This window comes from Salmo salar, chromosome 17 (assembly GCF_965601325.2).
Source record: "Salmo salar chromosome 17, fSalSal1, whole genome shotgun sequence".
Lineage (NCBI taxonomy): Eukaryota > Metazoa > Chordata > Actinopteri > Salmoniformes > Salmonidae > Salmo > Salmo salar.
In genome coordinates, this window is record NC_138307.1 from 56248879 (window position 1) to 56265024 (window position 16146).

The 16146-nt window shown below is 46.1% G+C and overlaps 1 protein-coding gene across 2 annotated transcripts; it reads right to left on the minus strand.

Annotated features, from left to right (window-relative positions):
- Positions 1–1026: 1026 nt before the first annotated feature.
- LOC106576197 (inter-alpha-trypsin inhibitor heavy chain H5) lies at positions 1027–16049 on the minus strand. Of its 2 annotated transcripts, none has more exons than XM_014153188.3 (14): positions 15700–16049; positions 15546–15590; positions 14793–14956; positions 14123–14233; positions 12841–13115; positions 10894–11063; positions 10360–10476; positions 8800–8971; positions 8190–8502; positions 6554–7236; positions 6350–6403; positions 2678–2794; positions 2197–2574; positions 1027–2054 (listed from the first exon to the last, which is right to left on the minus strand). In XM_014153188.3, exons 1-14 carry the CDS (start codon positions 15829–15831, stop codon positions 1774–1776), a joined length of 3012 nt encoding a protein of 1003 aa, XP_014008663.1. In that variant the 5' UTR covers positions 15832–16049; the 3' UTR covers positions 1027–1773. The 2 variants fall into 2 exon arrangements, with proteins under 2 accessions (XP_014008663.1, XP_014008664.1); XM_014153189.3 differs by having other exon boundaries at positions 12841–13112; positions 15700–16048.
- Between the last annotated feature and the right edge of the window lie 97 nt (positions 16050–16146).

Consider the following 16146-nt stretch of genomic DNA (forward strand, 5'->3'; position numbering starts at 1 on the left):
CACTGTGTGTGTAGCCAGCCAGGTAGAAAAATGCCAGAAAAATAAAAGACGGACATCAGAGTATTTTTCAATACACCAAAACACATAGTAAGAACCCTAGTAGCCTAATATCTCAAAGACTAGTTGATAAAATGTTCATAAGAAAGAAATGAAATTCAAATGGGAATGTTTCACAATGATGTCATTAGGCAGAGCAGGCAATAGATGGCACACAGACAGCAGAGTTGAGGACAGATATGCAGGGACAGACTGGCAGAGACAGGGAGTCTCAGGTAAGTTTGTTGAGTCTTTGTTTGGCAACATTATGAAAGGTTCTCAATTTTTTTGACTTGTAAAATAGGAACATAATTGGAAAATGCCATGGATACCCCCACTCTCAACTTAAACTGGTGACTGAACAAAGATTTGTTAAAGGCAATGGTATTGCTGTTGTGATTACTTGTGTAGTTTTGGTTACCGGTAGTTAGGAGTACGGCAAACACCTTATTTCTTTGGTTCCTCAATATACATTTACCATATTACAATGTAGTATTACAGCACTACTTTTGGTGTCCCCCTCAGGAATTGCTCTTGAGAAAATTTCATGTAATTGTCCCCTCCAAAGTTGATATCAGATTTTCGCCCCTGGACCAGGTGTTATCCTAAGCAGAGTGTCGCAACATGAGCTTGACAGGGTTCACCTGTTTGCTTTCCCAGTTAGCACCTAAACCTAGCATGTAAAGAGCCTGCCTTCCTGCAATGACTAAGGCCTGGATTCAGTCCTAATACGAGTTGTAGACAATGCGGTTGTTAAATGCAATTTCCGATTGAGCAGCGTTTACCGTGAATGTGAACATGAGGACATTGTCTTTAAAGCCCTTGATGGGGTTGACTCAGTAAGATGGAGCACAGTACTAGTTTTGGGTGTGATTCCTGCTTGGGCCCCGCACATACTTTATACTAAATGTTTGTGTTAACTGTTAGTTACTTTCAAGTGTTCTCACAATCTAGAGCTGTTCAGAAAAAAACTTGATCTTTACCAATAAATCTTGTTTTTATGTTTTACTTCCTTTACACACAAAAAGTTCATCAGGTTCAATAAAGGTTATATTTACAAGTACAAAATGACAGTATAAAATGATGCAAGTCAAACATTGTCCTTATTACATTTATATTAAAAATATTTCAAAAATATATTGAAGAATATTGATGATTAGTTATTCAGAGCAGGTGCACCTGAGGAAAAAACTGAAGAACAACAGGATGCAGGTAACACGAAGTGGGTTGAAAGACATGGTTGGAGGGGGATGGGTGGCTGGGGTAGTAGCATAGAGAATGATAGAGGCCTCTAGTGGCCAAAAGGCCATATTAGCATGGGCTGTGCTATTGAGGGCTTCAACCATTTTAATGTAGTCAACTGGGTGGGACTTCCAACTTCATTGGCTGATCTCTCCTGGTGACCCAGTTGGAGTCACGTCTTACTAGGTCATCAGGAGGGATCAGCCAATTGTGAAGAAGAAAATTGACTACTTTAAAATGGAGATAACTTCAATGACACTGCCCATGATGTCACAGACGCTATATGGCACAGTTACAAAGATGAGTCCTCTATCTAACTCTATGGGTAGTAGAGTAGTGTTTGGAGTGTGAGTATGTGGAGCAAAAAGAAAGCTGATTTAGAGGTTTAGTGTCAGAGGGTATGAAAAGAGCCTGTTGGCTACTATAGCTGTACCTGGGTTATTGTTCCAGTGTGGGCGGGACATGTACATTGATGGCTCCTTATTGGCTCCTGTCTCAGGCTCCGTTACTTCCGTGGGGCCAATCGCCCGTGTCGAACAGGTGTGACACCACATAGTCCTCATACTGTCCGTCGATCAGCTTGGCTGCGTTGTTCCTGGCGAACCAGCAGTCCACGCTCTGACGTCCGCTGTAGATACGCCGGGTCTTCTGGACCACCGGCACTGAACGCCCTTTGACCTTCAGGATGGGTGACCGTGAAGACGTGCTGTGGTCTCCTGTTGCTGTAGCATTGCCAGAAAGCTCTGCGAGTCCCACGTCCTCATACAGGAACTGACCTGGAAGTTGAATCACAGAGGGTCAGAATGGAACAGAACCACAGAGCTATAGGAAAACCAATGGTAATCCTCACTAGGGCCTAATTCCATTTCGGCTCAAGCCCCCTTCTCCCACCTCCCACTAGTAGTTTCTGATACCTACCCAGTAGTCCATGACAGTCATGTGACAGCCCTTTGCTGTTGGAGATGTAAAATCCCAGGTGGTTTCTCTGATAGGGAGCAGGGTTCTTGTACTGATGCACCAGTATGACGAAACGAATGGTTCCTCCTATGGTTACGGTCACGTTGGACTTTCCCACTATCGTCACCGCAAGCCCGCCACTCTCCACGGAGACTGTGGTGTCACAGGGCAGGACCAGGCGGTCCTGTCCATCCAGGATGACCTTCTTGGGGGTGACCTCGATGTAGGAACGTTTGGGTCGGTTCACCACAATGGTAATGGTGCTGAAGTATGTCCTCTGCTGTTTGTGGCTGCCCGCTGGCGCCGGGGCGCCTATCAGCTTACCGTTTACGGTCACACCTAGACTCACGACCACACACACAAATAGACCACATGAATCATATGTAAACACATAACCGAACATCTAACATAAAGTCAGAATCTCTTGAGAGGACAGTCTTACCAGAGTGTTTGTGGTCAGATACCATTCTGAGAATGTGTCCTGGCTCTCCGTTGATGTTGAAACACACAGTCAGTTTACTGAGGGGGAACTCCACCACAAAGTGGGGATCGCCGTCCGCTGTGTCAAGGGGGTTGGTGTGAGAGAGACGGGTTAGAGAGTATTGAATATGAGGAAGTAGTACATCTATGCATACCTGGATTCAAATACATGTGTATTGAAGTATTTGTTATTTAAATAATTGTTTTTGTGTATTTGAATATTTTCAAATACACAGCCAAAACAAGTACTTTTATTTGACTATCTGAATGGTTATTAAAACCAAATAGTCGACCAAATTGTATTTGAAAGTATTTTAAAATACTTATTTAAATGCTATTTTCAAATACCTGGGTTAAATGCATGGGAGTATGTTTGAGTCAGTGTATTTGACTATCTGAATACTTGTTTGGAAATGTATTGAAAAGTAGATGAAATACATGAAATAGTATTTGAACCCAGGTCTTTTAAATACAAGTTTCTGTATATTTCTGTGGGTGTGAAGCACAAATGACTATACTGTATGTATAATCAGATATCACCAGGTACCAGTGTCGGCAGTTAGTTGTCGGCAGTTAGTTGTTGTAGGCAGTTAGTTGTCGGCAGTTAGCTGTCGGCAGTTAGCTGTCGGCAGTTTGTTGTTGTAGGCAGTTAGTTGTCGGCAGTTAGCTATCGGCAGTTTGTTGTTGTAGGCAGTTAGTTGTTGTAGGCAGTTAGCTGTCAGCAGTTAGTTGTCGGCAGTTAGCTGTCGGCAGTTAGCTGTCGGCAGTTTGTTGTTGTAGGCAGTTAGTTGTCGGCAGTTAGCTGTCGGCAGTTAGTTGTTGTAGGCAGTTAGCTGTAGGCAGTTAGTTGTCGGGAGTTAGCTGTCGGCAGTTAGTTGTTGTAGGCAGTTAGCTGTCGGCAGTTTGTTGTTGTAGGCAGTTAGCTGTCGGCAGTTAGCTGTCGGCAGTTTGTTGTTGTAGGCAGTTAGCTGTCGGCAGTTTGTTGTTGTAGGCAGTTAGCTGTCGGCAGTTAGCTGTCGGCAGTTTGTTGTTGTAGGCAGTTAGCTATCGGCAGTTTGTTGTTGTAGGCAGTTAGTTGTCGGCAGTTAGCTGTCGGCAGTTTGTTGTTGTAGGCAGTTAGTTGTCGGCAGTTAGCTGTCGGCAGTTTGTTGTTGTAGGCAGTTAGTTGTCGGCAGTTAGCTGTCAGCAGTTTGTTGTTGTAGGCAGTTAGCTGTCGGCAGTTAGCTGTCAGCAGTTTGTTGTTGTAGGCAGTTAGCTGTCGGCAGTTAGCTGTCGGCAGTTTGTTGTTGTAGGCAGTTAGTTGTTGTAGGCAGTTAGTTGTCGGCAGTTACCTGTCGGCAGTTAGCTGTCGGCAGTTTGTTGTTGTAGGCAGTTTGTTGTTGTAGGCAATTAGTTGTTGTAGGCAGTTAGTTGTCGGCAGTTAGCTGTCGGCAGTTTGTTGTTGTAGGCAGTTAGCTGTAGGCAGTTAGCTGTCGGCAGTTTGTTGTTGTAGGCAGTTAGTTGTCGGCAGTTAGCTGTCGGCAGTTAGCTGTCGGCAGTTTGTTGTTGTCGGCAGTTAGTTGTCGGCAGTTAGCTGTCAGCAGTTTGTTGTTGTAGGCAGTTAGTTGTCGGCAGTTAGCTGTCGGCAGTTTGTTGTTGTAGGCAGTTAGTTGTTGTAGGCAGTTAGCTGTCGGCAGTTAGCTGTCGGCAGTTTGTTGTTGTCGGCAGTTAGTTGTCGGCAGTTAGCTGTCGGCAGTTAGCTGTCGGCAGTTTGTTGTTGTCGGCAGTTAGTTGTCGGCAGTTAGCTGTCAGCAGTTTGTTGTTGTAGGCAGTTAGTTGTCGGCAGTTAGCTGTCGGCAGTTTGTTGTTGTAGGCAGTTAGTTGTTGTAGGCAGTTAGCTGTCGGCAGTTAGCTGTCGGCAGTTAGCTGTCGGCAGTTAATGTCGGCAGTTAGCTGTCGGCAGTTAGCTGTCGGCAGTTTGTTGTTGTCGGCAGTTTGTTGTTGTAGGACAAGAGGAACACCTATGTAAGAATGCTGTTCATTGATTACAGCTCAGCATTTAACACCATAGTACCCTCATTAAGCTCGAGACGCTGGGTCTCGACCCCGCCCTGTGCAACTGGGTCCTGGACTTTCTGACGGGCCGTCCCCAGGTGGTGAGGGTAGGAAACAACATCTCCACCCCACTGATCCTCAACACTGGGGCCCCACAAGGGTGTGTTCTCAGCCCTCTCCTGTACTCCCTGTTCACCCATGACTGCGTGGCCATGCACGCCTCCAACTCAATCATCAAGTTTGCAGACGACACAACAGTGGAAGGCTTGTTTACCAACAACGATGAGACAGCCTATAGAGAGGAGGTGAGGGCCCTCGGAGTGTGGTGTCAGGAAAATAACCTCACACTCAACGTCAACTAAACAAAGGAGATGATCGTGGACTTCAGGAAACAGCAAAGGGAGCACCCCCCTATCCACATCGACGGGACAGTAGTGGAGAAGGTGGAAAGTTAAGTTCCTCGGCGTACACATCACGGACAAACTGAAATGGTCCACCCACACAGACAGCGTGGTGAAGAAGGCGCAGCAGCGCCTCTTCAACCTCAGGAGGCTGAAGAAATTTGGCTTGTCACCAAAAACACTCTTTTACAGATGCACAATCAAGAGCATCCTGTCGGGCTGTATCACCGCCTCGTACGGCAACTGCTCTGCCCACAACCGTAAGGCTCTCCAGAGGGTAGTGAGGTCTGCACAACGCATCACCGGGGGCAAACTACCTACCCTCCAGGACACCTACACCACCCGATGTCACAGGAAGGCCAAAAAGATCATCAAGGACAACAACCACCCGAGCCACTGCCTGTTCACCCTGCTATCATCCAGAAGGCGAGGTCAGTACAAGTGCATCAAAGCTGGGACTGAGACACTGAAAAACAGCTTCTATCTCAAGGCCATCAGACTGTTAAACAGCCATCACTAACATTGAGTGGCTGCTACCAACATACTGACTCAAATCTCTAGCCACTTCAATAATTAAAAATTGGATGTAATAAATGTATCACTAGTCAGTTTAAACAATGCCACTTTATATAATGTTTACATACATTACTCATCTCATATGTATATACTGTACTCTATGCCATCTACTGCATCTTTCCTATGCCGTTCGGCCATCGCTCATCCATATATTTATATGTACATATTCTTATTAATTCCTTTACACTTGTGTGTATAAGGCAGCTGTTGTGAAATTGTTAGATTACTTGTTAGATATTACCGCACGGTCTGAACTAAAAGCACAAGCATTTCGCTACACTCACATTAACATCTGCTAACCATGTGTATGTGACCAATCAAATTTGATTTGATTTGAGTTAGTTGTAGGCAGTTAGTTGTTTCCTGCGTTGAGTGGGCCTGTGAGAGCTGAGCTAAGTAAAGATTCAGGAGATGAGAGGGACGCAGTAATGACAGGGTCATAGATATCATCTCACATGTCTCCTTTAGTCTACTGACCTCTCTCTGTCTCAGTCTCAGGGGTGTGTGTGTGTGTGTGTGTGTGTGTGTGTGTGTGTGTGTGTGTGTGTGTGTGTGTGTGTGTGTGTGTGTACAGTACCTTTCTCCAGTCCCCCTCCCTCTAACAGAGCCTCAGAACCACTAACCTGATGTTTTGGAGATGGTTACAGATTTTCGTGCTGGCCTCTTCACAACTTTACCTATAGACAAAACAGACTTGGATTTGTACAGGTTTTCAGTGGTCCAATACTTCCTCTCATTTTCTATTTGTTGGCGTCGGCATCGATAACAGGACGCATTTGATCAAACGGATGAAGTCAGAAACAAAAGCCTCAATCAAGCCTGCTAACCCGTTGTCTTGGTAATTCTGGAACTCTGTCCGCCTGGCTGGTCTTTCTTCAAGTGCAGGCTCTGGGACGTGTCTTCCTCCCCTTCGGTCTCATCCGACAGCTCATTGTCTGAAGCAGCCTTCTTATATGTCTCTGTGGTTACAGGGGTGGGGGTGGGTGTGTCCTCGGCCATGGTTCCGTCGGCCAGCACCTGAGGTTTTTCCACCATCAGGGAGGTGAGGGGCGTGAGGAAGTGATAGGTCAGGGAGAGGTCAGTCGCCTGCTGGGTATGTCCCTCTCTCTCCCTGCTGGTGTGGCTCTTCAGCCTGGACCTCAGCCCCTCCTTCACACTCAGGAAACCCCATACGCGCTCCACGAAATCATCCGCCACTGACCCTGTCGTGCCCGCCCCTGTGACCCCTGACCCCACCCCGGCCGCCGCCTCCTTCACGTGCCTCTCCGTCTCCACCTCCCTTTGCCGTAACGCCACGTCTGTCTCCAGGATGATGCTCTTGTCACTGTTGCTGGCGGTGACCTGGACGTGCAGGGAGTCTGCACTTTGATTGGTCAATTTGCCGGCGATGACAATCTCTGAGCCGTTGAAATAGTTGGTGAAGAGGTGCTGGGTGACGTACTGGACCGAGTCCTCTGTGTAATTCACCCTGATATCAGAGAGCAGTGGAGTGCCTATTTCATCATAAAACCTAGAGGAAGAGAGAGGGAGGGAAGGACAGAGAGAGAGAGAGAGAGAGAGAGAGAGAGAGAGAGAGAGAGAGAGAGAGAGAGAGAGAGAGAGAGAGAGAGATATGGAAGAGTGAAAGAGGGAAGTATTACCATGTTATAATATGTTTTTAATCTAGCGCCCAGTAGAGGTCTATACCTCAGCTACTTCACTGTATAATGGACACAAGAATCAAGACATTGTGTGTACTACTCTCTGATATGCTCTAGGGGCCTCAAGTGTCTGTGTGACTGTGTACACACACTCACCCCCCAGAGATCCGGTTAGGGACGGTGATGTATTAAGGAGAGTATGCCTGCGTCCCAAATGTCACCCTATGGTTCCTGGTCAAACGGAGTGCACTATGTAGGGATTAGGGAATGGGGTGCCATTTTGGACACAACCTGTGTGTGTTTGTAATCTGTTGGTTTTCCAGCCAGGCCTTGAACCGTAGCACAGTAAACCTTCTCACCTCTTTAACTGTGTGCTGGCTCCACTTGGTCTCGCCTGTGTGATTATCTCAGGAGGCTATCAATTAACCCCTCAGACATACCCAGACGGCCCTTTCACAACACACAGTCACACACATGCCTCCCCTCACTACTAAACAAACACTTCAGAAAAGTGTCCGGTAAGAATGTCGCCGAATGTGTGTGTGTTTGGTTTGGTTTGAAAGATTGCAGTTCTAGACTCTGAAGAGCCTTCTCTCAGTATGTGTATCATTTGTTATTCTTTCACTCATTCCAATTCCTTTATCTCACCCCCTGACGTTCTTTATACCATTTGATTATAATGGATTATAATGAATCAATTCTAACCACTTCTGCCTTCCCCTCTGTACTAGCTGTATACTGAACACCTCTCTCTCTCACGCACACACGCACGCACGCACGCACGCACACACACACACACACACACACACACACACACACACACCCTTTGAGCATGGTGCTGGCGTCTGAATCCTCAGGTATCCTTCTCATCATCCCACAGTTTTCCAGGGCCATGCGTTCCAGAAGCCTGTAGTCCACATCGTTCCCCATCCCGATGGTGAACAAGCAGAACTGCTCCTTCACCGCCGCCCGCGCGTTGCTGAGGATGCTGGGAGACTGCAGCTCGCCCACCGTGGGCCGCCCGTCTGTCAGGAAGATGATGAGAGACACACTGTTGTGGTTGGCGTCCGGATCGGCGTTCAGATAGCCGCTTAGCAATGAGGAACCCGTCTGTATGCCACCGTTGATGTCTGTGCCTGGTAGAGGAGAGATGGAGAGTGAGATTGATCTTGGGAAATAGTGATTAGTACCAGATATATATGTAACTATGCCTTTAAGCAAGGCATTTAATGGTAACCCTGACCGTGACCCCACTCCCTAGGGCTGTCTCGGGGGGAGTTGGAAATGCAAGAAACACATTTCCATTACACCCTTGAAGAAGTGTGTAACAGGACAAATATAAGCACCCCTAAATGATTCTGATTAGGCCTAGTGGTGAAATAACTCATCTTCCCCTATCCCAGAATGCACTGCTGTGTCTCTATCTCCCTCACCTCCAGTGGGTTGGAGCATGTAGATGAACTTCTTGGCATCTCGGACGTTGAGAGGCGTGACGGGGACCAGGCGGTTGGGCTGCCACACCTTGATACGGTTGGAGAAGCTGACAAAATTAAACCGGTCGCCTGGACGCAGGTCCCTCAGGATAGTGAACAGAGCATCCTTAGTCTGAGAGAGAGGGAGGGAGAGTGGCGGGGAGAGAGAGAGAGAGAGAGAGAGAGGAGAGAGAGAGAGAGAGAGAGAGAGAGAGAGAGAGAGAGAGAGAGAGAGAGAGAGAGCATTTTTGTTTTGCTTTCATCAATAAATCAAATGACATCATTGTAATACCTTTGCCTTCGTGCAAAATCATTCTATTCAGTTGTGTTTACACGAGCGAACCAAACAGGCCTGGAAAACTTTGCCCCAACAGGAAGAGACACCTTGTCACACAAAAGGCTATTATAACACACATGGTCATGGTTTCTGTTAGCACCAATACTGTGGTAATCACCAAGATGTAATGTTTTAGTCATGGTTTTTGTGAGCAGTATTGTTGTCATGCTAATAACTCTGTAATGGTTGGACTTAACCTGATGCTGCCACTCAAAGACCCAGCCCTTTGGAACAGCTGTGAGATTCCATTTCCTTAGTCCAGAAACTCTGTGTCTATCACTCCCTCAAACACACACAAATGCACGTAAAACACACACACCACAGCTATTTACCGTATCCATGCTACAGCTTGTTTCTCGACTGTACTGGGGTTTAGAAGTGGCACAGAACGAAAAGCCTACTAAATGAATAGTGAATATGAAATCTGGAGTCGAGTGGGTGTGATAGAGTTAGAGGGGTTACCAGATGCCTATAGACTGTAGGGGGCAAGGGTCAGAGCCATAGACAGACTGAGTGCTCTATTGTAGGGAGAGATCAAAGCCCACTTGTTCACTACAGAGTGGTCCACTCGGGGTGGAGGGTGACGGGGGAGGGATCAAGGGGTGATGATGCTGCCACCTGGAGTGTTTACATTGCGCCAGAGACAATGCCGTCTCTCCTCCATAGCATTCAATTCAATACGACTACAATAGTGAACTTTGAGCATGTTTCCAGCATTTCAGAGTATGCATCAATCAGTTTCTCTTGTCTGTTTTTGCCACTCTAAGTCTTTGGGTTTCTGGATCTGCAGTGGAGCAGCTGCTCAGATGAAGTATCAGATGATACCAGCGGGATTATAACGCAATCACCCAGAAGGAAGGATCTGATTTTGATATTACCAGACCAGTGTGGGAGTATTGCGCCAGAGACCAGAGAGGGGGCGGACTGGGGGTCGTATTCATCATCCGCTGCTACACTCAGGATCTCTCAGGATCTTAACGGCTTGATCACAGAAATGTGAAGGACTAAAGTAAAACTAACGTTGACTCCACCTGGAATTTATTAAAACTCACAGATTCCCCATAAGCTATACAGTATATATTTTTGATCATTGTATTCAGAAGGAATCAATGTTTAACAACAACAAAAGGAGAACGAGAGACCCTATCTGTTGTGATGAGATGGGTTTGACCGTAACTGGTTACCTGTCTGATCTTGGTCCCCAGCATAGAGGCGCTGGTGTCGATCACGAACACCACGTTCTTAGGCACCACCGGCAGATCCTTTGGGGCGAAGTAGTGCACAAAATGGCCGTTCAGAACCTGAGAGAGAACCAGAGAAAAGTTAGACAGTTCTCAGTAGCCATGAGCAGTAAAACAGAGCCCACCAACGCAGTGTCCACAGGGCTGCTGGACTGACGGTGTGGTTGTAGAGTGACCCGGGAAGGGGTGGATATGGTGCTGGAAAATGTATGTGTTGACGGTGGATGAAGGCTATGGGACCAGGATGTGCGAGAGTGTGTGTGAGAATGAGAGAGATGTGCATTTGTCCTGTTTGATCCTTGATTAATGCATGCAGTTTTCATGTATTCTGCGAAGCAGAGATACATAGTTTAACATGTTCATATCTACCATGTCTGGACAGGCCTGGTCACGGCATGACACATTTACACTAATCGCAGGAGCGTTGGATGTGTGTGTGTGTGTGTGTGTGTGTGTTTTTGGTGTGTGAAATCTGACCTGTATGTCTCCGATCCCCAGCTCTCTCTCCACATCATAGTGCACCACAAACTCTCCCAGCATGCCGCTGGTGGTGATCTTAGCCTGCTGAACGATGTTGGGGCTGAAGGTGATCCTACAGAACGTCTTATTTTGTTTGATCACCGTGGAAACAGGAAGAGAAGGCTTGGCTGGTGGGAGGGAAACATTAAGTGTGCGTGAGAAAAAGCTTGGAAGTGTGTGTGTAGGAAGGTTAAATAGATTGGAATCTGTTGGAATCTGAAAATTTGAGCATTGGCCAAGCATTTTCAGAGGTGCCAATATCGCTGCAGAACAATTTCTAATGTTAGATACAGTGCATTCGGAAAGTATTCAGACCCCTTGACTTTTTCCACATTTTGTTACATTACAGCCTCCTTCTATCATTTATTAAATTGTTTTTTTCCCTCATCAATCTACACACAATACCCCATAATGACAAAGCAAAAACAGATTTTTAGAAATTTTTGTAAAGTTATAAAAAATTAAAAACTGAAATATCACATTTACATAAGTATTCAGACCCTTTACTCAGTACTTTGTTGAAGAACCTTTGGCAGCAATTGTAATCTCGAGTCTTCTTGGGTATGACACTACAAGCTTGGCACACCTGTATTTAGGGAGTTTCTCCCAGTCTTCTCTGCAGATCCTCTCAAGCTCTGTCAGGTTGGATGGGGAGTGTCGCTGCACAGCTATTTTCAGGTCTCTCCAGAGATGTTTGATCGGGTTCAAGTCCAGGCTCTGGCTGGGCCACTCAAGGACATTCAGAGACTTGTCCCAAAGCCACTCCTGCTTTATCTTGGCTGTGTGCTTATTGTCCTGTTTAAGGTGAACCTTCACCCCAGTCTAAGGAACTGAGCACTCTGGAGCAGGTTTTCATCAAGAATCTCTCTGCACTTTGCTCCATTCATCTTCCCTCGATCCTGACTAGTCTCCCAATCCCTGCCTCTGAAAAACATCTCACAGCGTGATACCTCCACCACCTTGCTTCACTGTAGGGATGGTGCCAGGTTTCCTCCAGACGTGACGCTTTACTTTCAGGCCAAAGAGTTCAGTCTTGGATTCATCAAACCAGAAAATCTAGTTTCTCATGGTCTGAGAGTCCTTTAGGTGCCTTTTGGTGCCTTTTCCGTCGTGCTACAGAGATGGTGCCTTTTCCGTCGTGCTACAGAGATGGTTGTCCTTCTGGAAGATTCTCCCATCTCCACAGAGGAACTCCTGAGCTCCTCTTGGTTTTTGCTCTGACATGCACTGTCAACTGTGGGACCTTATATAGACAGGTGTGTGCCTTTCCAAATCATGTCCAATCAATGGAATTCACCACATGTGGACTCCAATCAAGTTGTAGGAACATCTCAAGGATGTTCAATGGAAACAGGATGTACCTGAGCTCAGCTTGATAGCAAACGGTCTGAATAATCAAATCAAATCAAATTTATTTATATAGCCCTTCGTACATCAGCTGATATCTCAAAGTGCTGTACAGAAATCGGCAGGATATAACCCCGCCCACTTTGCCAAAGCACAGCCCCCACACCACTAGAGGGATGTCTCCAACCACCAACTTACCGTCCTAAGACAAGGCCGAGTATAGCCCACAAAGATCTCCGCCACAGCACAACCCAAGGGGGGGGGGGGGGCGCCAACCCAGACAGGAAGACCACGTCAGTGACTCAACCCACATATGTAAATAAGGTATTTGTAAAAACCTGCAAACATTTTTAAAAACCTGTTTTCGCTTTGTCATTATGGGGTATTGTGTGTAGATTGAGGAGGAAAAATATGTATTTAATACATTTTACAATAAAGCTGTAACGTAACAAAATGTGGAAAAAGTAAAGAGTTCTGAATACTTTCCGAATGCACTGTATATTACACACCTAGTATGGACTAAGCACAGACTCAACACATCCCACACTCAAACTGTACCAGGTGTCTTCGCTGCATTGGCACCACTAGCAACTGCCGTGTTGCTCTTTCCGTTGCGCAGTGGCAGCACCTCCAGGTGGGTGATGGTGGAATGATCCACAATGGTGACGTCCACACTGAGACGGCTGACCAGCTGCAGAGGTCTCAGGCTGGTCACATGCTCATACCTCCCCAGCCTCCGCTGGAGCAGCTCCTCATAGGTCAGCATGAACATGGCCCGGTTACGACCTGGGATACTGGCCCCCATCCGGAACACCTCCACCTCTGGTGCGCTACTGAGGGAAAGAGAGGAGGAGAGAGGGGAGAAGGAGAGAGAGTTGGGGGAGGGGAGAGGGGAGGAATGGAGGAAGAAATAAGAAGAATATAGAGGAAAGAAAAAGGGAGAGAAATAGTTGGGGAAAGAGGAGGAGTAGGGAATGAGTCATTCCAAGTAGTGACATCATCAGTGTGGAAGGGCAGTGACTGCCAGGAACTCTCCTCACTGGACTCAGCACTGGACTAACCAATAAACATTTCTATTCCTCTATCTACCTATATATCTCCCGATTTCTTTATTTTCTCCCTCCCATTCTCCTTTATGCTTTCTATCACTCTCCTTCTCTCCCCTCTCTGTGAAAATGTAATACTCTCTATGTAAATCTGATTTCATTTTAAAATTGTCATTTTATGGACTGGCAAGTAGAAGCATGATGTAATTTCTTCCTGTCAGAGACTGGTCACAGATTTATGTGACAATAGTTCTTCATTTCCAGTCTCTGGAGCTATGATCCAGCCCTGCTGCTCAACTCCAGGCAGGTCAGAAACCAATGTTCCGTGGTCAGGCTGGTGTTTGAAGTTGCACTCTAGTCTCCTTTTCACCTCATTTAACACCTGATTTACTTAACAAAAGGCACAGAAGCCTTTCCTCTTTGGTTCTCCATTGCTCCTCTATTGTTCTCAAAAACAAGGTGGAGGCCAATGACAACAGAGGGCATCATCAGATCAACTCATTGAATGGCCTTACTCCATTAAGTTTTCACTTGTGACAAAAAAACAGACCATTTTTTTTACCATAAGTGTGTGTAGATTACTGTATTTATATGTGGATTTTTGTATTTCAACATGAAAAGTTCAAAAATAGCGGGAGTGCATCTTTAAAATAGGCTTTTATATGGGATATGAACCTGTTTCTACTGGCAGAGTAGTAGCTAGTGACTCTAGAGGACTCTAGAGGTTGTGCTGGCAGACAAGGTTAGACACTGGTGACTGGCCACACACACACACACAAGCACACACACTTTACCTCTGTTCACCTTTCTCCTTGTTCTTGGGTTTGGCCTCACCCCCCTTCCCCTGTTTGACCTTCTTCTCCTTGGGCCTGACCTCACTGGGGTAGACACGCCCCCCAATGATCCTGTGTTCAGGGTAGAGGTCAGGGGTTAAGAGTGGAGATGATGATTAGGATCACCCTAGTAAGTAAACCTTCCAGTGCAAAACTCCGTCCAAGAATAATTGGGGAAACCCTCATTTCATTGTGTTAGGCCTATATTACTGTGATACATAAAAGTAAACAGGCAAGCATTTCACAGGCTTCTTCTGAAGCTTCTGGACTATGTCTCTCATGGTCCAGTGAACAATCTAGTAAATGTAGATGAATGAAGGCTTGTGACCACAACACAGTAAATTACCTCTGCACCATTGAACAGTCACAGGCCGCACACTAACCTCTCCCATGGGAAGAGGGAGAAAATGGCAAACGAGGAGTCACACAACAATAAAGTGAGAAAATAAACAAGATATCAAAATAAATTGAGGGGGAAAGATACATTGTAGTTCACTTGCAACACGTGTACACAATCTGAACCATATTAGACTCAGACTGACATGATCTATTACCCAGAAGCATCTATCAAGGCTACAAGAAAAAAAAACACCAATGCGCAATTACGCATATGTTGCGTTTTGGCGCTTACATGGTAAAGTTCGAGACATAGGCGTTCTTGGGGATCAGGAACTGGAACACGCCCTCGGCGGCGGCGGAGTGCCGGTTGAGCATGATGCACGACACCGCCGTGAAGGCATATCGGGAGATAATGGTGGTCTTCACCGACAGCTCCTGGATATGCGGTTTGGTCTCCTACACGGTTGGACATCAACATGTTAGGTTCATGTTTATTGCTTATACCTTAGGTTTGATTGGTTTGCAATACATTTGGTTAATTTAAATCTGGCAGTGATTGATGTTTTTCATGTCTCGTCGATGGGACAGCACAGCACTGCGTTCACGCACACACACATGCTGCGCATTGGCCACTGTTCTATTCCGTTCATTTCCAGTGGCATATCGTTCCAAACTCCTTATCACCACGTTGGCGGGATATCTTTAATATTTTGGATTGTATTTCTGGATAGGACGTCCAGCGATTTCCACGTATCTGCAGTACAGCCCGGTGAGCTTGGCAAGTCTTTGCGTATCACACCCAAGGAGAGTTTTCGAGGATGACAAACTGCAGTGCTGTACTACCCATCCATCTACTCTGCTTACACAAAATACATTTTGTGACATATTCTTCAATTGTTATCAATGAACAACAGTATGCAACATGCAGATATCTGAGAATGAATGTGGATTATATTTAGTCTACAGTAGCCTAGGCTACACACACAATGACTCAAAAGATGCATAAGGGGAGAAATGTCAAGACATTCAACTTTGTAATCTTTACCTTAGTAAGCATGGATTTCATCTGGCGAGGCACTCTACGGGGAGACTTAAATGGGAAACAAACTAGATTTGTTAAATAGTGCTCCAATGAAGCTCTCAAAATATATATATCAACGTTGCCAAATTAAATAGTTCAGAGTTGAAATGACACTCACAATATCCAAATCAAAGTCGGTCAAGTCGGGAGAAAGATCCTCCTCAATATTAATATCCTCAAACAGTCCAAAAACATACGGATTGTAACACATCAGTAAAGTCAAAAACAGCATGTTTACGTTCATATCCATTTACAGTATTAACGAACAAGAGCCTGCGGGTCGTTCGGATCAGAGTGACCGAATTCTGAGACGATGGATGACTGAGGACACTTGACTCGCAGCGGCACGCCCACCTCTCAGAGTCTTCGACCTCGACTGGATTAGTCGCGTCGGGGCTCCGGGGCCGGGGCTGAGGGAAAAAGCGCCTGACCCGGATCACACACACAGGCACACAGCTATTACAATGTGTACGCCACTCCAAAGCCCATCAATTACCTCTATAGTCTTCGTTCACTACTCGCCTTGAAGTTGACCCCACTTCCACCCCAACAAATCACTTGGACT